The 23,280-nt window shown below is 40.7% G+C and overlaps 1 protein-coding gene across 1 annotated transcript; it reads left to right on the top strand.

The window, feature by feature from the left end:
• The first annotated feature begins 686 nt into the window (after positions 1–686).
• On the top strand, positions 687–8,868 carry LOC121583272 (adhesion G protein-coupled receptor G3). The gene is made up of 15 exons (XM_041899453.2): positions 687–783; positions 966–998; positions 1,367–1,450; positions 3,195–3,356; positions 3,627–3,921; positions 4,174–4,300; positions 4,402–4,530; positions 5,186–5,305; positions 5,491–5,533; positions 5,633–5,733; positions 6,038–6,162; positions 6,435–6,703; positions 6,933–7,023; positions 7,226–7,506; positions 7,930–8,868. The coding sequence occupies exons 4-15, from the start codon at positions 3,248–3,250 to the stop codon at positions 8,049–8,051; spliced, it is 1,812 nt and encodes a 603-aa protein (XP_041755387.1). The 5' UTR covers positions 687–783; positions 966–998; positions 1,367–1,450; positions 3,195–3,247; the 3' UTR covers positions 8,052–8,868.
• The last annotated feature ends 14,412 nt before the right edge of the window (positions 8,869–23,280 follow it).

Genomic DNA, 23,280 nt, shown 5'->3' with positions numbered 1-23,280 from the left:
TCTCTTATGGGGACAGCCGAAGAACCCTTTAAGGTTTTAGGTTTTCAAAGAGTGTGCCTGGTGACATCACCAGGCGGTAAATTAGTTAGTAAAACATTACGAAAGAGAGTTCCAAACCTCTCTGATAATAACAGATAGTTTTCAGTTTCCCCTCCACATTCAGACCCCTCCCAAACAGTCTTAGTACAATTCTTGCTTGACAAATTGCCTTTTTCTAAGAATATATTTTTGTTTCTTTTTGACCATTTTATTTGAAAACAATCACATTTAGGTACTTAATTGTTAGCCAGAAATGATATGATATTGAGACAGAAATGGCTGCATTGGACCTTTAACCACCACATGCAAAACATTGCATTTTTCCTCCATTGATATTGACTTCTCTCTGTCAGAGTCACAGAGCGGTGCGAGTATGGAGCTTGATAGGAATCAATTCATATGAAAGGTAAGTTGAACACCTTCTGCACCTTGTGTTTTTGTTAAGTTGATTAACAAAATGTATAGCCTGCATACTGAACATGAATATTACATTTTACGTAAGGTTATGTACAATTGAAATATGGCTCACGCGATTATATGTCCGTATAGTTCCCCAGTGGCCAGCTATTTATTTCCCAAGGTCTTTCCTGAAATCTCATAATGTGGTCTTTTTCTAATTTACAGTTCCATCTTCATCTAATATGTTTCAAATTTCACAATTTGGCTATGGCGTTTTTGTGTTGGTGGTTTATTGTTTTGTGTTGGTGGTTTATAAAGCATCCCCTTCCCAACCACTTTGTCCTGGTGAGTATAGACCAATGTGTAGACTAACTAACTAACTAACTAGGCTAATATATAGAAATGTCTCTTCTCACTCCAAATATTTTCCCCCCTGGATGTTTAGTAGGTCTATGAAATAGTACAGTTTTTGCCACAAAAAACACCTACTGTAATTTAATTTTCAACATTTTTGAATTTTTTTTCAGTTGTTTGGTTGGATCTCAGAGGGAATGGAAGATGTACGTATATTTTCCCCTTAATTGTTCTGTAAGATCTGTCTTGTCAGTGGAGAGGACCTTTTGTTGTTGTTGCATTTAAAAAATTAAGAATTCCTCATAGACATTGACAACAGCTTTCATGATGGTGAACTATGTATCTTTTTCCATTCAACTATGGTGTTGTTGACAAACAATTTACTTCTTATTAATAAATTACTAAATGCATTATATTATTGTATATTGTCATTAAGACTGATTCATAACTTAATTATCATAAAATATTTTTTTGTGTTTTGAATAACTAAAAGACAATACCCTTAAATTGAATAAACTTCAGTAAGTAATGGAATTGAATACTGTTCAGGGATTGCATCAACTGTTTGTTTCAGATTGTATCAGATTTTGTGAGAAATCTTGTGAGCCCGCAGCAGATAATTATACAATACATCGTGTGGCTGAACGCAATTCTAACAGTATGTTCAACTATATTCTAACTACAGTGGGGAGAACAAGTATTTGATACACTGCCGATTTTGCAGGTTTTCCTACTTACAAAGCATGTAGAGGTCTGTAATTTTTATCATAGGTACACTTCAACTGTGAGAGATGGAATCTAAAACAAAAATCCAGAAAATCACATTGTATGATTTTTAAGTAATTAATTTGCATTTTATTGCATGACATAAGTATTTGATACATCAGAAAATCAGAACTTAATATTTGGTACAGAAACCTTTGTTTGCAATTACAGAGATCATACGTTTCCTGTAGGTCTTGACCAGGTTTGCACACACTGCAGCAGGGATTTTGGCCCACTCCTCCATTCAGACCTTCTCCAGATCCTTCAGGTTTCGGGGCTGTCGCTGGGCAATACGGACTTTCAGCTCCCTCCAAAGATTTTCTATTGGATTCAGGTCTGGAGACTGGCTAGGCCACTCCTGGACCTTGAGATGCTTCTTACGGAGCCATTCCTTAGTTGCCCTGGCTGTGTGTTTCGGGTCGTTGTCATGCTGGAAGACCCAGCCACGACCCATCTTCAATGCTCTTACTGAGGGAAGGAGGTTGTTGGCCAAGATCTCGCGATACATGGCCCCATCCATCCTCCCCTCAATACGGTGCAGTCGTCCTGTCCCCTTTGCAGAAAAGCATCCCCAAAGAATGATGTTTCCACCTCCATGCTTCACGGTTGGGATGGTGTTCTTGGGGTTGTACTCATCCTTCTTCTTCCTCCAAACACGGCGAGTGGAGTTTAGACCAAAAAGCTCTATTTTTGTCTCATCAGACCACATGACCTTCTCCCATTCCTCCTCTGGATCATCCAGATGGTCATTGGCAAACTTCAGACGGGCCTGGACATGCGCTGGCTTGAGCAGGAGGACCTTGCGTGCGCTGCAGGATTTTAATCCATGACGGCATAGAGTGTTACTAATGGTTTTCTTTGAGACTGTGGTCCCAGCTCTCTTCAGGTCATTGACCAGGTCCTGTCGTGTAGTTCTGGGCTTATCACTCACCTTCCTCATGATCATTGATGCCCCACGAGGTGAGATCTTGCATGGAGCCCCAGACCGAGGGTGATTGACCGTCATCTTGAACTTCTTCCATTTTCTAATAATTGCGCCAACAGTTGTTGCCTTCTCACCAAGCTGCTTGCCTATTGTCCTGTAGCCCATCCCAGCCTTGTGCACGTCTACAATTTTATCCCTGATGTCCTTACACAGCTCTCTGGTCTTGGCCATTGTGGAGAGGTTGGAGTCTGTTTGATTGAGTGTGTGGACAGGTGTCTTTTATACAGGTAACGAGTTCAAACAGGTGCAGTTAATACAGGTAATGAGTGGAGAACAGGAGCGCTTCTTAAAGAAAAACTAACAGGTCTGTGAGAGCCGGAATTCTTACTGGTTGGTAGGTGATCAAATACTTATGTCATGCAATAAAATGCAAATTAATTACTTAAAAATCATACAATGTGATTTTCTGGATTTTTGTTTTAGACTCCGTCTCTCACAGTTGAAGTGTACCTATGATAAAAATTACAGACCTCTACATGCTTTGTAAGTAGGAAAACCTGCAAAATTGGCAGTGTATCAATTTTGATTTGATTTGATTTGAAATACTTGTTCTCCCCACTGTATATTTATTTTACCCTGTTTTCTCAAAAGAGACACTATTGCCACTTACATGTGAAACTCATCTGTACTGAATTTCTTGCCATGCTTTCAGGACCTGAATACAAGTGCACAATTTCCTGTCTTCCACTGATATGTATTTTAATAATGGACTTAAGAAATATCCATCAGTGCATCGACTTTGGACAAAGTGAGGTGCCTTCATTCACATGGAGCTCAAACTGCAAACTTCCTGATTCGTTGTCTGGATTATCAGGTAATTTGGTTGCAGCAAAATGCAGTTTCTCGACCTTGATGTCCAACTGCTGAAAACACTATTGCAAATCTGAGTAACAAATTTGTATTCATTTATTTAAACTTTATTCAGGTTATTATCAAATGTATGAAACAAACATCACCCATTTGCCAAGAGGAATCATATGTAGATTATCTAGCCTTCTATTGTCATGAACCATAATAAAGCATGCGTCTTTACTCACTGTAAATTGATTTGACCAATACCCTGGACTATGTTCTCTACTTACAGATTGCATCATCAACATCATTCATCCATATGTTGATGACTGCAAAGAAACGCCTCTAATGAAATGTGTGGATCAATGGACCTTTATCAACATGGAAAATCTAAGTCAGACCACTACTATTAAACCACAAAATAACATCACGATCACCACCTCAAATATTTTGAGAGAATGTGATTCTGAAGACATTGGACAGACATATAAAAATAATGACCTGATCTCTGTTGATGAATTGATCAGGAAATGTAAAGGAAAGTCAAATACAGTAAAGAATGTCCAGAAGTTGATTTCCATAAAAAAGTTAGTCCACTCATCATTTGAACTGAAATCAGGGCCGGCCCTAGCCTTTTAGGGGCCCTAAGCAAAATTGTGTTGCTGGGGGGCTCTAAGCAGTCGCTTATGTCGCTTATGCCTAGGGCAGGCCCTGACTGAAATGTATTTTAATATAATTTGAGCTATGTCAATGTCTGACTGACAACTAAACATATTTTCATGGATTCTTTTTTGGCTGGATTATTCAGAACTGTGATTATTTTTTTTTCCCTACCACAGCACATTTCACAACATTACCAAGCAGGGACCTCAGAAAGTAATCCTTGAAAGCCTCAAAGGCTCAGTGACATCACATCAGAAGAACAATTTGTTAAACTTTAGAATGGCTCTACCCTCCACCAATAAGGTAAGCATCAACGAAAGGGAGGGATGGAAAGAGAGAGGTCAAAAGCAAAATGTGGATATCGCCAGTCACCACATTTATAACTCTTTCTCAATCTCCACCAGGCCACGTTGGAGAAGATGGATGACATTTGGTTGGAGATTCCTACTGAGGATTTTAATGATTTTCTGGGAAAGACAAAAGGGGAAGTTAACCTGGGAGCATTTTGGTTTGAGAATGACAGCCTGTTCCCGGTAAAACAACAGTAACAACTACATCTCAGAGATAACTAATGAAACAGACCTGCACTCATAACACAAATAGACATATTTCAGGACATCCTCATTTGAACAAAAGCACAGAAAAACATCTGTGGTACTTCCTCATTTAACTCCAGCATGTGAATAATGTAGTGACAACAAATTGGTATGAACATACACTGACATTATTAGTGCACATTTGAATGACGCCCAAACTGCACCGTGACAGCCTGCTATGGAAATTGGCTTCATTTATGTAAAGGGCTTTTTAATAATGTTGACAGTTTCCCGGAAAGACCCAACAACCACTTGTATCTCTGTCATCTATGTAAAGTTACAATGCAAACTTCTTCCTGCTCTCCCACTTTTTCGTTCATTCATTGTCGTGCTTCTAAGCTAGCAACAAGTCACACTATGCTCAAAAGACCCTACAATACAACCTGTTGACAGAACTTCAGATAAAAGAGAACAAATTTACTGAGAAATATATAATTGCTTATTGTTGTGACTCAAACATCATGCCCAGTGCCTATACAAAAATATATCCTTTGAGGTATTGGTTCTGAGGAGAAATGTGGTCCTCTCTGACATTTCTTATTAACTTGTATCTTTAGAGAAAATGTATATCCTTTCTTCTGATTACTACTAGGTGGAGGAGAACAACACTAAGCTCCTAAACAGTCGAGTGGTATCCATCGATGTGGGAGAGGACATCTCAGGCCTCAGTACCAATATAAAGATAACGTTCCTCTTCCAGAATGCATCACTGGTTAGTGAGCAGTGAATATTTACATCACAATCAACAGTCACACTCTCTTATTTAATATGTATTATATTTTTGTTATTTCACCTGTCTGCAATCTATCAATTGCTTTACAGCTCCAATAATTCATGTTTATGTAATGGTGTGGATTGGAATAGGATAGTGACTAATCAGGTTATTTTCTCTGATAGGAAAACAAATCACTAACATGTGTGTTCTGGGATGTTGGAAATGGTAGTATTATTTTTTAACTAAACAAAATAGTTTTATGAAGCACTATCTACAACAAAAGGATATGTTGAAAATGTTTTACTGTATCTCTTTGTTTCACAGATAATGTTGCACATTGGAATTCCTCTGGATGTGTCACTGAGACAGAGGAAAATCAAACAGTATGCTCTTGTGACCACCTTTCATTCTTCGCAGTACTTATGGTGAGAAATCATTTCTTAACCTAACTCTTAAAATATGTTGTGACTTCACTTTAACATTCTTCTTTCGAATAATTAATTAAGGGCTTGTTTCAAATCATGTCGCGGAAGATCTGCAGTATAGCACAATCGAAAGTTAAGTGCAACGTTCCCGCATTTGCGGAGACTGCATTCACGCTAAGCTACTAATATGTCAGCTCAATTGGAAATTACCTTTAAATTTCAATCATGCTAAACCGCGATATGTATTTAATTAAGTCCACTCAATCAAAGTGTGATCTAGCCACTGTGTGTGTGTTGACGGCAGGCACCAGACAGTGTCTCCAGTGCCAGTCTGAGCTCCTCCTCTGTGTGGTTGCTGACGTTGTTGTCTAGGGTGGGCTGTGGAATATCCCTCTGTTTCCTGTGTCTGGCTCTCCTAATCCACCTCAGGTCAGATTCTACCGACAACTAATACTTATGTCCACGACATGCAAACAACGAGCCATCACACACAATGCCACTCAAAAAGAACATAGAAAACACAAAAAATTGTTTTGTGATTCAAAGTACCCTTTTTACATCAGCAGTTGTCACACAGTGCTTTTACAGTAACCTGACCCCAAAGATTTAGCAGAAGGAACCTAGAGAGGAACTGCCATAACAATGAGATTTGCTATATTGTTGATTTTGACATTAGATTTCATTATAACTTCTTCCTCCAGAAGGGGTAAATCTGATGATTCCCTGTGTATCCACATCCACCTGTGCGTGGCGCTGTTGTGCCTCAACCTGACCTTCCTCACCAACGACAGCCTAGCCTCTCTTGGCATCCACGGCCTGTGTGTTGCTACAGCAACAGCCACCCACTACTCCCTGCTGTGTACCCTCACCTGGTTCTCCCTGGAAGGCTTCCACCTCTACCTGCTCATCATCCGGGTCTTCAACATCCACTTCAACAGATACCTCCTCAAACTGGGCCTGGTAGGATGGGGTGAGTGCAGTAAGTCAATGGTGAGGACAAGTATGATCAGACTAGGCGTGATCAGTGAGAAGTGAAACCGTTTCACCCAGCTGCACATGGTATTGTCCAGCTTGATCAGCTCCATGCTGGAGGGATTTCTGGATCTTTTCAGCTTTCATTAATTTATTTAAAGTATCTATGCTGTCTGTTGGTGTTTGACTCAACTGGGGCAATTAAATGAAAATGTTCATAATTTCAGGAATACCTGGCATAGTAGTTACCATAATTGTCGCTTGTGGCAAATATGGAGAATACAACCTATACCAGCAAGACGGTGGGGCTGTTAAAATGTAAGTAATATCATGATAATTATAATTATATGTGTTTTCATATCACCAATGACTCCCTTTCTCTCTGTAAAAAACTGACTGACTGTGTCCCTGTCTGTGTATGTACCTGACTGTGTCTGTGACTCCCCCCTTCTCTCCCTCCCTCCCCCCTTCTCTCCTCCCCTCCCTCCCTCCCTCTCCCTCTCTGTCTGTCTGTCTGTAGGTGCTGGTTGACTGACTCTGCTCTGACCACGGTGTCCTTCTCGTACTTCGTGCTGACATTCGTGGTGAACGTGCTGTGCTTTGGGTCTGTGACAGTGAAGGTGGTGAGGGCACACCGTCAGAGTCCAGTCCTGAGGGGGAGTGGTATGAGCAGGGGGACAGTACTCAGTCTGCTGGGTCTGGCCTGGCTCCTGGGGGTCTCCTGGGGGGTCCTGCTCTTCCAGTTTGGCCCCCTGAAGGAGACAGCCTTCTACATCTTCTGCACCGTCAACTCTCTCCACGGTGAGATAAGATACAGCCCTTTATTTTCATTCACATCAGGTACACACATATGCACACATACATACACAGTAGTCTTGTGTACAGAAACACAATCATGCATAGTCAATGATAAAAATCTCATCATGGTAATTTAACTGCTGTTAATGTAATAGTACATAGATGATGGATGGGGCATGATGGATGCAAAACATATTTACATTGGTGTAAGTAAAAGCATGCCTATATAAAACACTGTAGGTAATGTCCTGTTTGTGGCATTGATACCAGATTACCAACCCAGTCAAAGAACGTGGTCTATGGTCAGGGACCTACAGTATGTTCTATTACACCACTATCTGTGTCACTGTTATATACAAAGACAGACTTATCATCTTCCAAGAGCAGCTCTTGTAATTCAGTCAAAATGCTTATTACAACCTACAGGCTTCTTCCTGTTTCTACGCTATTGGGCTTTAACTCGGCCAGAGAAGGCATCTATCTCCACGGCAACCACTGTAGCTTCTTCAACTGAGATGCATCCAACTGAGAGGCTAGTCCCTGACTAACATGGTTAAACCTTTTACTACTAATACCACTGCTTCCATTTTGTTACCACAGAAGCACAATATTTAGTATGTTGGTTTTTAACATACCACTATAGGCAAACATAAGCATAAATTAAAGTGTAAGCACCAAAATAAAAACATGTTTCCAGGTTTGCTCGTAAGTTTACTGTGCTCATATATATATTTTTTTTTCAAAGTTTCAAAGTGTTGTATTTTGTGACACACCTTCCATGCATATTCAGTTTTGATGTGTATAGTCCTAGGCAAATAAGCAACACATCTATTAGGTTCAAATTATTTTCCTCCCCATCTCTGAAAATATTAACAAATAAGTTTGGCTACCCGATCTATCACTCACCATTGTGCATGAGGGTAAGATGGAGTGGTCGACTATCAAGTGGTGCCTTTCTGTTTCTTTGATTGTCATAAAAAAATCATCTGAAAGATAGTATGTCCTTTTTTAGTCCATCTGTAACATTTTGGATCATTTTGATTTCCCCTTTGGTTTTTGCAGAATAGTTCTACAGTATATAGTCTCATAGCCTATGGGCTACCTGAGATAAAATTAGGCCTAAATTAGTCAAGTAGATAGTACCTTATCATAACACAAAAACAATATTTGCAGGGATGTGAAATTAATGGTTACAAATTTATATTTTTATTAAGATTGTGTAGACGGTTTTTTTGTGTAAATAATGTATTTGTGTAAATAATAATTTGAAAGGGGGAGATGCCTCACAAGACTCTCTGTGTTTTTCTATCTCTCCTGCATATGCTCTTTTAATTTTCCTTTTAATCTATGATCATATTGTTTTGTATTTTCTTGTGTGCAAATAAAACAATAAAAAATGATAGATAACCTATAGGCCTACTGTGTCATTGACATTGAGGGGGTTCAATTTAAACCTAAGAGTACGTTCACCCCTCCCAAACATTGAAATCATTATGTGGAAACATACTGCCACCTTGTGGAAGACAAGCTAAAAGTTTAGTGTGAACAGAATAAAAGAATGAAGGAACCCAACCTGAGCAAAGAGGAGCTACAATCTCTGAAAAAGCTACAGTCAGACTCTACCATTACAATTCGACAGGCGAATTAAGGTGGGGCGACAGTGATTTTGAACGCACTTGATTATGTTTCTGAATGCAAAATACTTTTGTCAAACTAATACTTCTACATGCCACAGCTCTCTGACCCCACCTCTACCAACAATGAACAGATAAGAGACATTGGCAAGGGCGTATTTAATTTTCACTTTGTCATTATGGGCTATTTTGTGTAGATCAAATTAATCGATTTTGAATTCAGGCTGTAACACAACAAAATGTGGAATAAGTCAAGGGGTATGAATACTTTCTGAAGGCACTGTGTATACCAAACATTAGGAACACCTTGCTAATATTGAGTTGCACCTGTCTCCTCCCCTTCATCTACACTGATTGAAGTGTAGATGAACTTGTTAAACTGAAGTTTAACAAGTGACAACTGGTCAGTCTTTATCATGGAAAGAGCAGGTGTTCTTAATGTTTGTATACTCAGTGTATATTTCCTTAAACATCCTGTGTTGTGTGCTTGTTCTTTTATCAGGTAGTGCAGGAACATCTACCAATGGCATGCCCATCTTTTTGTGAGAAATTACACTGGTCACCTCCGCTAAGAGTATGAATTAGGCTGTTTGAGGAGGTTTGAATCCTAAGCAACCTGCCTACACATACAGTGGCTTGCGAAAGTATTCACCCCACTTGGCATTTTTCCTATTTTTTTGCCTTACAACCTGGAATTAAAATTTATTTTTGTATAATTTGATTTACACAACATGCTTACCACTTTGAAGATGCAAAATATGTTTTATTGTGAAACAAACAAGAAATAAGACAAAAAAACAGAAAACTTGAGCGTGCATAATTGTTCACCCCACCTAAAGTCAACACTTTGTAGAGCCACCTTTTGCAGCAATTACAGCTGCAAGTCTCTAGGGGTATGTCTCTATAAGCTTGGCACATCTAGCCACTGGGATTTTTGCCCATTCTTCAAGGCGAAACTGCTCCAGCTCCTTCAAGTTGGATGGGTTCTGCTGTTGTACAGCAATCTTTAAGTCATACCACATATTCTCAATTGGATTGAGGTCTGGGCTTTGACTAGGCCATTCCAAGACATTTAAATGTTTCCCCTTAAACCACTCAAGTGTTGCTTTAGCAGTTGCTTAGGCAGTATGCATTGTCCTGCTGGAAGGTGAACTGCCGTCCCAGTCTGAAATCTCTGGAAGATTGAAACAGGTTTCCCTCAAGAATGTCCCTGTATTTAGCGCCATCCATCATTCCTTCAATTCTGACCAGTTTCCCAGTCCCTGCCGATGATCCCCACAGCATGATACTGCCACCACCATGCTTCACTGTGGGATGGTGTTCTCAGGGTGATGAGAGGTGTTCGGTTTGAGCCAGACATAGCGTTTTCCTTGATGGCCAAGAAGCTCAATTTTAGTCTCATCTGACCAGAGTACCTTCTTCCATATGTTTGGGGAGTCTCCCACATGGCTTTTGGCGAACACCAAACATGTTTGCTTATTTTTTTTTCTGCCCACTCTTCCGTAAAGCCCAGCTCTGTGGAGTGTACGACTTAAAGTGGTCCTATGGACAGATACTCCAATCTCCACTGTGGAGCTTTGCAGGTCCTTCAGGGTTATCTTTGGTCTCTTAGTTGCCTCTCTGATTAATGCCCTCCTTGCGGCCCTCCTCTCTTAGCAGGTTTGTTGTGGTGCCATATTCTTTCAATTTTTTAAATAATATATTTAATGGTGCACCATGGGATTTTCAAAGTTTGTCCCTGACCTGATTCAAATCAAAACAAATGTTATTTGTCACATGCACGTGTTTAGCAGATGTTATTGTGAGTGTAGCGAAATGCTTGTGCTTCTAGCTCCGACAGTGCAGAAATATCTAACAAGTAATATCTAACAATTTCCCAACATATACCCAATACACAAAAATCTAGTAAGGAATGGAATTTAAGAATATATACATATATGGACAAGCAATGACAGAGCGGCATGGACTAAGATACAGTAGAATATTATAGAATAGAATACAGTATATACATATGAGATGAGTAGTGCAAGATACAGTGGGGAAAAAAAGTATTTAGTCAGCCACCAATTGTGCAAGTTCTCCCACTTAAAAAGATGAGAGAGGCCTGTAATTTTCATCATAGGTACACGTCAACTATGACAGACAAAATGAGAAAAAAAATTCCAGAAAATCACATTGTAGGATTTTTAATGAATTGATTTGCAAATTATGGTGGAAAATAAGTATTTGGTCAATAACAAATGTTTCTCAATACTTTGTTATATACCCTTTGACACTGGTCAAACGTTTTCTGTAAGTCTTCACAAGGTTTTCACACACTGTTGCTGGTATTTTGGCCCATTCCTCCATGCAGATCTCCTCTAGAGCAGTGATGTTTTGGGGCTGTCGCTGGGCAACACAGACTTTCAACTCCCTCCAAAGACTTTCTATGGGGTTGAGATCTGGAGACTGGCTAGGCCACTCCAGGACCTTGAAATGCTTCATACGAAGCCACTCCTTCATTGCCCGGGCGGTGTGTTTGGGATCATTGTCATGCTAAAAGACCCAGCCACGTTTCATCTTCAATGCCCTTGCTGATGGAAGGAGGTTTTCACTCAAAATCTCACGATACATGGCCCCATTCATTCTTTCCTTTACACGGATCAGTCGTCCTGGTCCCTTTGCAGAAAAACAGCCCCAAAGCATGATGTTTCCACCCCCATGCTTCAAAGTAGGTATGGTGTTCTTTGGATGCAACTCAGCATTCTTTGTCCTCCAAACACGATGAGTTGAGTTTTTACCAAAAAGTTCTATTTTGGTTTCATCTGACCATAAGACATGACCAATCCTCTTCTGGATCATCCAAATGCACTCTAGCAAACTTCAGACGGGCCTGGACATGTACTGGCTTAAGCAGGGGGACACGTCTGGCACTGCAGGATTTGAGTCCCTGGCGGCGTAGTGTGTTACTGATGGTAGGCTTTGTTACTTTGGTCCCAGCTCTCTGCAGGTCATTCACTAGGTCCCCCCGTGTGGTTCTGGGATTTTTGCTCACCGTTCTTGTGATCATTTTGACCCCACGGGGTGAGATCTTGCGTGGAGCCCCAGATCGAGGGAGATTATCAGTGGTCTTGTATGTCTTCCATTTTCTAATAATTGCTTCCACAGTTGATTTCTTCAAACCAAGCTGCTTACCTATTGCAGATTCAGTCTTCCCAGCCTGGTGCAGGTCTACAATTTTGTTTCTGGTGTCCTTTGACAGCTCTTTGGTCTTGGCCATAGTGGAGTTTGGAGTGTGACTGTTTGAGGTTGTGGACAGGTGTCTTTTATACTGATAACAAGTTCAAACAGGTGCCATTAATACAGGTAACAGAGGAGCCTCTTAAAGAAGAAGTTACAGGTCTGTGAGAGCCAGAAGTCTTGCTTGTTTGTAGGTGACCAAATACTTATTTTCCATCATAATTTGCTAATAAATTCATTAAAAATCCTACAATGTGATTTTCTGGATTTTTTTTCTAAATTTGTCTGTAATAGTTGACGTGTACCTATGATGAAAATTACAGGCCTCTCTCATCTTTTAAGGTGGGAGAACTTGCACAATTGGTGGCTGACTAAATACTTTTTTTCCCCACTGTATGTAAACATTATTAAAGTGACAAGTGTTCCATTTCTTAAAGTGGCCAGTGATTTCAATATGCAGCAGCAGCCTCTAATGTGCTAGTGATGGCTATTTAACAGTCTGATGGCCTTGAGATAGTAGCTGTTTTTCATTCTCTCGGTCCCAGCTTTGATGCACCTGTACTGACCTCGCCTTCTGGATGATAGCGGGGTGAACAGGCAGTGGCTCGGGTGGTTGATGTCCTTGATGATCTTTTTGGCCTTCCTGTGACATCGGGTAATGTAGGTGTCTTGGAGGGCGGGTAGTTTGCCCCCGGTAATGCGTTCGGCAGACCGCACCACCCTGTGGAGAGCCCTGCGGTTGCAGGTGGTGCAGTTGCCGTACCAGGCTGTGATACAGCCCGACAGGATGCTCTCAATTGTACATCTGTAAAGGTTTGTGAGGGTTTTAGGTGCCAAGTCAAATTTCTTCAGCCTCCTGAGGTTGAAGAGGCTCTGTTGCGCCTTCTTCACCCCACTGTCTGCGTGGGTGGACCATTTCAGTTTGTCAGTTATGTGTACGCAAAGGAACTTAAAGCTATATCTATGTACCCATTAACTATTTACATGAAAATGTACCTTATAGTTTACTGAAGAAAGGTCTAGTACTACATTACCTGTAAACAAAAGTGAGTTATCACTAAAAATAAAATGTACAACCAAATTTACATTCATCAGATATAGTCAACTTTGTAAATACAATTCAGGGATGGACACAATTGCTCGACAAGATACAGGTTTATGCAGGCTTTTTTGTTCAAGCACAGTTCTACCACACCTGATTCTACTATGCATGGTCTCAATGAACAGCTTTGGTCTAGATGAACAGCTGAGTAGTAGAAACAGTTGTGGTAGCACTGGTATTGAACAGAACAGCCTGCATAACGTTGTGGATCGTCAAGAGCGATTTTGATAACTCCTGATACAAACACTACAACAAATGACAAACTGCTTAAAAATACCTATAAAATACAGTCATTTGACAAGTACAAAACTCTTAAGAAATATTATAGAGACATTTAAAAATCAGAAATTGGATAGGTGCTCTAAATCCTTGAATACAAAAATCAGGTCCAAATGTCCCAAGTAATGCTGTACACTGCTGTCCAACTCCAGTACAAGAGCACACATCCTCATTTATAAATGGTGCATTTGAATTGGCATAAGTCGCTTGCATTTCTCCGTGACAGGCGCATGCCCACAATCAGCCACTCTGCCATAAAGCACTGTGTCCTTGGGCAGTACTGTAGGGATGGAGTGCATCTCACGGATGAGGGCATTATCTAGTGTAGGACCTGTCAGGTAGATAGACCATTGGCTTAGGCTATTTAATACCTAGTAACAGCCTAACTACATATTTCATATTAGCGCATTTCAGGTGTTCCCCCCTGCCCACGTATCTGTAAGTGTTTAAACATTAGGCTACATATATACATAGTGGGGAGAACAAGTATTTGATACACTGCCGATTTTGCAGGTTTTCCTACTTACAAAGCATGTAGCGGTCTGTAATTTTTATCATAGGTACACTTCAACTGTGAGAGACAGAATCTAAAACAAAAATCCAGAAAATCACATTGTATGATTTTTAAGTAATTAATTTGCATTTTATTGCATGACATAAGTATTTGATACATCAGAAAAGCAGAACTTAATATTTGGTACAGAAACCTTTGTTTGCAATTACAGAGATCATACATTTCCTGTAGGTCTTGACCAGGTTTGCACACACTATGCACACACAGCAGGGATTTTGGCCCACTCCTCCATACAGACCTTCAGGTTTCGGGGCTGTCGCTGGGGAATACGGACTTTCAGCTACCTCCAAAGATTTTCTATTGGGTTCAGGTCTGGAGACTGGCTAGGCCACTCCAGGACATTGAGATGCTTCTTACAGAGCCACTCCTTAGTTGCCCTGGCTGTGTGTTTCGGGTCATTGTCATGCTGGAAGACCCAGCCACGACCCATCTTCAATGCTCTTACGGAGGGAAGGAGGTTGTTGGTCAAGATCTCGCGATACATGGCCCCATCCATTCTCCCCTCAATACGGTGCAGTCGTCCTGTCCCCTTTGCAGAAAAGCATCCCCAAAGAATGCTGTTTCCACCTCCATGCTTCATGGTTGGGATGGTGTTCTTGGGATGGTACTCATCCTTCTTCTTCCTCCAAACATGGCGAGTGGAGTTTAGACCAAAAAGCTCTATTTTTGTCTCATCAGACCACATGACCTTCTCCCATTCCTCCTCTGGATCATCCAGATGGTCATTGGCAAACTTCAGACGGGCCTGGACATGCGCTGGCTTGAGCAGGGGGACCTTGCGTGCGCTGCAGGGTTTTAATCCATGACAGCGTAGTGTGTTACTAATGGTTTTCTTTGAGACTGTGGTCCCAGCTCTCTTCAGGTCTTTGACCAGGTCCTGCCGTGTAGTTCTGGGCTGATCCCTCACCTTCCTCATGATCATTGATGCCCCACGAGGTGAGATCTTGCATGGAGCCCCAGACCGAGGGTGATTGACCGTCATCTTGAACTTCTTCCATTTTTTGTTGCCTTCTCACCAAGCTGCTTGCCTATTGTCCTGTAACCCATCCCAGCCTTGTGCAGGTCTACAATGTTATCCCTGATGTCCTTACACAGCTCTCTGGTCTTGGCCATTGTGGAGAGGTTGGAGTCTGTTTGATTGAGTGTGTGGACAGGTGACTTTTATACAGGTAACGAGTTCAAACAGGTGCAGTTAATACAGGTAATGAGTGGAGAACAGCAGGGCTTCTTAAAGAAAAACGAACAGGTCTGTGAGAGCCGGAATTCTTATTGGTTGGTAGGTGATCAAATACTTATGTCATGCAATAAAATGCAAATTAATTACTTAAAAATCATACAATGTGATTTTCTGGATTTTTGTTTTAGATTCCGTCTCTCACAGTTGAAGTGTACCTATGATAAAAATTACAGACCTCTACATGCTTTGTAAGTAGGAAAACCTGCAAAATCGGCAGTGTATCAAATACTTGTTCTCCCCACTGTATATATATATAATTTTTTACCTTTATTTAACTAGGCAAGTCAGTTAAGAACAAATTCTTATTTACAATGGCGGCCTACACCGGCCAAACCCGGACGACGCTGGGCCAATTGTGCGCCGCCCTATGGGACTCCCAATCACGGCCGGTTGTGATACAGCCTGGAATCGAACCAGGGGGTCTGTAGTGACGACTCAAGCACTGAGATGCAGTGCCTTAGACCGCTGCGCCACTCGGGAGCCCTATACATATACAGTACCAGTCAAAAGTTTGGACACACCTACTCATTCAAGGGTTTTTCTTTATTTTTATTATTTTCTACATTGTAGAATAATAGTGAAGACATCAAAACTATGAAATATCACATATGGAATCATGTAGTAACCAAAAAAGTGTCAAACAAATCAATATATATTTTATATTTGAGTTTCTTCAAACTAGCCACCTTTGCCTTGATGACAGCTTTGCACACTCTTGGCATTCTCTCATCTCCAGCTTCATTTTGGATCATTTTGATTTCCCCTTTGGTTTTTGCAGAATAGTCCTACAGTATATAGCCTCATAGCCTATGGGTTACCTGAGATAAAATTAGGTCTAAATTAGTCAAGTAGATAGTACCTTATCATAACACAAAAACGATATTTACAGGGATGTGAAATTAATGGTTACAAATTTCTTTAGATTGTGTAAACGTTTTTCTTTGTGTAAATAATGTACTATTTTCTACATGAGGTAGTCACCTTAAATGCATTTAAATTAACAGGTGTGCCTTGTTAAAAGTTAATTTGTGGAATTTCTCTCCTTCTTAATGCGTTTGAGCCAATCCGTTGTGTTGCGACAAGGATAATGACCCAACACACCTCCTGACTGTGTAAGGGCTATTTGACCAAGAAGGAGAGTGATGGAGTGCTGCATCAAATGACATGGCCTCCACATTCCCCCGACCTCAACCCAATTGAGATGGTTTGGGATGAGTTGGATCGCAGAGTGAAGGAAAATCAGCCAACAAGTGCTCAGCAGATGTGGGAACTCCTTCAAGACCGTTGGAAAAGCATTCCAGGTGAAGCTGGTTGAGAGAATGCCAATAGTGTGCAAAGCTGTCATCAATGCAAAGGGTGGCTACTTTGAAGAATCTCAAATATAAAATATATTTTGATTTGTTTAACACTTTTTTGGTTACTACATGATTCCATATGTGTTATTTCATAGTTGTGATGTCTTCACTATTATTCTACAATGTAGAAAATAGTTAAAATAAAGAAAAACCTTTGAATGAGTAGGTGTGTCCAAACCTTTGACTGGTACTGTAGCTAGCTAGCCAAACTTCAACAAAAACCTAACTTTTTATGCTACCACACATAGCACAGGAAAATAGCTTGCTAGTGAGCTAGCTCAAGCTAGCATGCATGGGTTTGTTTGCTAGCTAGCTTGCTAGCTAAAATTATCTAAATTGTCAGTGACTGACATGTCATTATGATAACTAGGTCTATTTAACCTGAATGGATAACTAGTAATGTTAGCTATCTTTGCCTGTCTAGCATTTTAATCACAGTTTTTGGTCAGCCAAAACGCCTTGCCCATTGTAATTCAACTCAGTTCCGGCTACACTGTCTGGTAGACTTGCTACACAGCTGCAACAATCCTCATTGATGAGCTTGCCAGAGCACTTTAATTTTCTGGATTTTGGGGGGAGAATTAACCCACCAACTGGGTCATATCTCAATAACCCAACATCAATAACCCAGCATTAACAACCCAAACTTGCTCTTTGTAAGGAAAACAGCCCAACTAAGTGACCCAATGCCTGCAACCCAGCAAATGGGTTGAACAAACAACCCAATATTTTTTACAGTGTGATATCCGACACACTTTTTTTTATACCAAAACTGCTATATCCAGAGCCATGTATTTAGAGAGTTGGGCTTGAGGTTTCTGCATTATGATACATTTACATCACACTGCAACATTCTATGACTGTTCAGTTATAAGTTAGGTTTCTCAAAATATTTTTTCCACACTTAGGAACATAATCAGATATTTATTTTGTTAATTTAACCCCTGGCTTAGGGCTAGATTCAGGGCTGGATTCAATCTGTATAGCCAAACTAGACTATGACAGAAAATCTTGGGCGATACCAATTGAATCCAGCCCTGAATTTAGGTTTTACGGCTGGATTCAACCCATAACGCCGATGTATTGCGGAAGATCCGGGTTCAAATTTTAAGGTAATTTCCGATTGAGCTGACATATGTAGCGTTTATCGTGAAGGGAAACAACCTATAAGCTAATAGCCTATCGGCTGCATACAAACAGCAGGCTGTGTCACTCCAACAATAAGAATTAATCCATCCTTGACTGGCAAATTAATTCCGACAGACTTTCAATGTCCTTAAAGTCCTTAAATCCTTCCCTAAAGTTTAAATAATCAAACTCAAAAAGCTTCCCTTGATTTAAAGGATTGGCAGAAACAGTATACCATTGCGAGAAGTTGCATTCCATGGAAAAGTAAGTCCACTTATTAGGACTGACGTACTATATTTTACTGTCGTTTGAGCTATGTCAATATTTGACTGACAACTAAACATATTTTTCATCGTATCGTTTTTGGCATGATTATTCTGAGATTGTTTGATGTTTCATTACATCAGCACATTTCACAACATTACCAAGCAGGGACCTCAGAAAGTGATCCTTGGCAGCATCAAAGGCTCAGTGACATCACATCAGAAGAACAATTTGCACAACTTTAGAATGGCTCTACCCTCCACCAATAATGTAACCAACGAATAAGAGGGATGGAGAGAGAGAGAGGGTTCAAAAGCAAAATGGAGAGATAGTAATCACATGCATAACTCTTTCTCCCTCTCTACCAGGCCACGTTGGAGGAGATGGATGACATTTGGTTGGAGATTCCTACTGAGGCCTTGTATGCTTTCCTGGGAGAAAAGGCAGAGGAAGTTAACCTGGCAGTATTTTGTTTTGAGCATGACAGCCTGTTCCCGGTAAATCAACAGTAACAACTACAACATCTCAGAGATAACTAATGAAACAGACCTGCACTCATAACACACATAGACATATTTCAGGACATCCTCATTTCAAGCAAAGCACAGAAAAACATCTGAGGTACTTTCTAATTTTAACTCTAGTATGTGAATCCTGTAGTGACAACAAATTGGTATAAACATACACTGATGTTATTAGTGCACATTTGAATGAAGCCCTTAAGCAAACTGCATCGTGACAGCCTGCTATGGAAATTGGCTTCATTTATTGAAAGGGCATTTTTAGCATGTTGACAGTTCTGGGAAGACCCAACAAACACTTGCATCTCTGTCATCTATGTAAAGTTGCAATGCAAATTTCTGTTCTCTCTACTGATCCATGGCTAGGTGGAGGAGAACGACGATGAGCTCCTAAACAGCTGAGTGGTGGCCATCGATGTGGGAGAGGACATCTCAGGCCTCACTATCCATATAAATGTCACATTCCTCTTCCAGAATGCATCACTGGTTAGTGAGCAGTGCATATTCACATCACAATCAACCGTCACAGTCTCGTTTTCATTTATTTTATGATTACTATTATTTTCCTGTCTGCAATCCAACAATTGCTTTACAGCCCCAATAATTCATGTTCACATGTTTATGATATGGTGTGGATTGGAATAGGACAGTGACTAATCAGGTTATTTTCTCTGATAGGAAAACAAATCACTAACGTGTGTTCTGGGATGTTGAAAATGGTAGTATTATGAATTAACTAAACACTATAGTTTTATGACGCACTATATACAACAAAATGATATGTTGAAAATGTTTTACTGTATCTCTTTGTTTCACGGATACGGTTGCACATTGGAATTCCTCTGGATGTGTCACTGAGACAAAGGAAAATGAAACATTATGCTCTTGTGACCACCTTTCATTCTTCGCAGTACTTATGGTGAGAAATAATTTCTTAACCTAGCTCTTAAAATATGTTGTAACCTCACGTTAACAGACTTTCGATCAATTAAATTGAACAATCAATCAAAGGGTGATCTAGCCCCTGTGTGTGTGTTGACGGCAGGCTCCAGGCAGTGCCAGTCTGAGCTCGTCCTCTGTGTGCTTGCTGAAATTGTTGTCCAGGGTGGGCTGTGGAATATCCCTCTGTTTCCTGTGTCTGGCTCTCCTAATCCACCTCAGGTCACATTCTACCAACAGCTACTACTTACGTTCATGACACATGCAAATAACTAGACACCACACACATAATGCCACTCAAACAGAACATCCTCATTGGAAAAACACGTTTTGTGATTCAAAGTACCCTTTTTACATCAGCAGTTGTCACACAGTGCTTTTACAGTAACCTGACCCAAAAGTGGAAGCAGAAGGAACCTAGAGAGGAACTGCCATAACAATGAGATTTGCTATGTTGTTGATTTTTACATTAGATTTCATTATAACTTCTTCCTCCAGAAGGGGTAAATCTGATGATTCCCTGTGCATCCACATCCACCTGTGTGTGGCGCTGTTGTGCCTCAACCTGACTATCCTCACCAACGACAGCCTAGCCTCTCTTGGCGTCCACGGCCTGTGTGTTGCTACAGAAACAGCCACCCTCTACTCCCTGCTGTGTACCCTCACCTGGTTCTCCCTGGAAGGCTTCCACCTCTACCTGCTCATCATCCGGGTCTTCAACATCCACGTCAACAGATACCTCCTCAAACTGGGCCTGGTAGGATGGGGTGAGTGCAATGGTGAGGACAAGTATGATCAGACTAGGCGTGATCAGTGAGAAGTGAAACCGTTTCACCCAGCTGCACATGGTATTGTCCAGCTTGATCAGCTCCATGCTGGAGGGATTTCTGGATCTTTTCAGCTTTCATTAATTTATTTAAAGTATCTATGCTGTCTCTTGGTGTTTGACTCAACTGGGGCAAAGAAATGAAAATGTTCCTAATCTCTTTCAGGAATACCTGGCATAGTAGTTACCATGATGGTCGCTTGTGGCAAATATGGAGAATAAAACATATACCAGCAAGACGGTGGGGCTGTTAAAATGTAAGTAATATCATGATAATTATAATTATATGTGTTTTCATATCACCAATGACTCCCTTTCTCTCTGTAAAAAACTGACTGACTGTGTCCCTGTCTGTGTATGTACGTGACTGTGTCTGTGACTCCCCCCTTCTCTCCCTCCCTCCCCCTTTTCTCCCTCCCTCCCTCCCTCCCTCCCTCCCTCCCTCCCTCCCTCCCTCCCTCCCTCCCTCTCCCTCTCTGTCTGTCTGTCTGTAGGTGCTGGTTGACTGACTCTGCTCTGACCACGGTGTCCTTCTCGTACTTCGTGTTGACATTCGTGGTGAACATGCTGTGCTTTGGGTCTGTGACAGTGAAGGTGGTGAGGGCACACCATCAGAGTCCAGTCCTGAGGGAGAGTGGTATGAGCAGGGGGACAGTACTCAGTCTGCTGGGTCTGGCCTGGCTCCTGGGGGTCTCCTGGGGGGTCCTGCTCTTCCAGTTTGGCCCCCTGAAGGAGACAGCCTTCTACATCTTCTGCACCGTCAACTCTCTCCACGGTGAGATAAGATTGTTCTCATTCATATTTTCATTTACATATCAGATGTACACATACATAAACAGTAGTCCTGTGTACAGGAGCACAATCCCATGCAAATTCAAGGATAAAAAGCTCATCATGGTAATTTAATGACTCTATTAAATTACTTTTTTGCTATTAATGTAATAGTCCGTAGATATAGTAAATAAAGGCATGCCATTATAAAACACTGTAGGTAATGTCCTGGTTGTGGCATTGACAGCAGATTCGTTTTTCTCGATTGTTTACACACATTTTCTGAAAGCATGTCTCATATTCTCAGAACTATACACACAAATTAAAAAACACACACACAATTGGCAAAACCCCTCAATTCTCCAGCAAAATGAAACTTTACATTCAAAACAATGTTATTTCTTATCAAAATGGTATTTTGTTTTCAAATGACACACACAAACCATCATATGAATAGACATTTATAAGAACCAGTTGAACACTGATGTGCTCAATGTAAAACACTATGATGAATGGAAAACACTTCTTCTCCATTCATCATAATGACTTAGGCTTTTTTTTGGTTCAGTGTTGCCATTACTACAGACAGTACATACATAAGTGTGTTGTAAAATATTTGAGAATATTGTTTTTATACTCAGAACACATGGTAACAAATATATTTCATTTTTCCCACAAAAACAATGTACACAGTGTACATCCCATTCCCAACCAACACAAAGTTGCACATACAGTGGTCTACATACAAAACAGAATACAGTTTTTGCCTATTGCTTACACACTTTTTGCAGAATTTGGCTCATTATGTCAAAACTCAACACACAAGCCAATCAGACATAGCACTTGGAGATTAACAACTCACATATATGCCAAAATGAAACACTGCAATCAAAACTTAACACTCCTTTCTAAAAAATGAAATTCTTGCAAAAAAACCATACACACAAGCAACATTTGAATTACTCTTTCATATCACCAGCAACACACTGATGGGCTTTATATAAAACACGGCAGTCTTTGTGTTTCTATTTTTATTGTCATTTTATTGTCATTGTCTTCTGTAAAACTCAAAAGTAGAATTTCTGCAGTAATCAAACAGTATTTACAAAAAGTTTTTACAAAAAAACAAACATTCTTACAGAAATTCTTAACATCAAATTTAGCAACAAAACAAAAGTAAAAAAACAAGACAATTACTGGATAAATTGCTATTGGGGAAAAAAACATATACTTGTTTTGTGTGTGTGTGCGTGTGCGTGTGTGTGGTGGGGGGCGGGGGGGCTTATGGATCACGCCTTCTGTTCGGATCTGGCCACAAGACCTCGTCAACATCACAGGCGATGTCCTCGCGGGCTAGGCATCGGGGAAAATATCGCCTTGTGTGCCGAATCCACCCTTGGATTGATCCCACCTCAATGTCTCCACATGCCTCTTCCATTGCTTGCAGAAGAGTCATGCAGGCATGTGGTTGCCGATCATATACTTTCCACCGCCACACTGAAAAGAATTCCTCGATTGCATTCAGAAAGGGGCTGTAAGGGGGCAGGTATAAAACTGTGAAATGATTATGGTTGTTGAACCAATCTCGGACCAGAGCAGCCCGGTGGAAACTAACATTATCCCAGATGACAACAAACCTGGGCTGCTGTAGTCTGTCCTGCACAACTGCATGTAGTGCATCTAGAAATGCAATGACCTTTCCTGTATTGTAGGGACCTATAGTGGCATGATCCTTTGACACTAATTGCAGCACACAAGGTGATATTTCCCCCACGCTGCCCAGGGACATTTACAACAGCCCTTTGTCCAACTACGTTACGGCCCCGACGCCTGGTTTTGGCCAGATTGAATGCTGCCTCATCCACGTAGATGAACTCATGCGGCAGTTCGACGGCATCAAACTCCAGAACTGTCTGTAACAGAAAATA

This window comes from Coregonus clupeaformis, chromosome 15, assembly GCF_020615455.1.
Source record: "Coregonus clupeaformis isolate EN_2021a chromosome 15, ASM2061545v1, whole genome shotgun sequence".
Classification (NCBI taxonomy): Eukaryota; Metazoa; Chordata; class Actinopteri; order Salmoniformes; family Salmonidae; genus Coregonus; species Coregonus clupeaformis.
The sequence above is the reverse complement of the archived record's forward strand: the minus strand, read 5'-3'. Positions and strand labels throughout refer to the sequence as shown.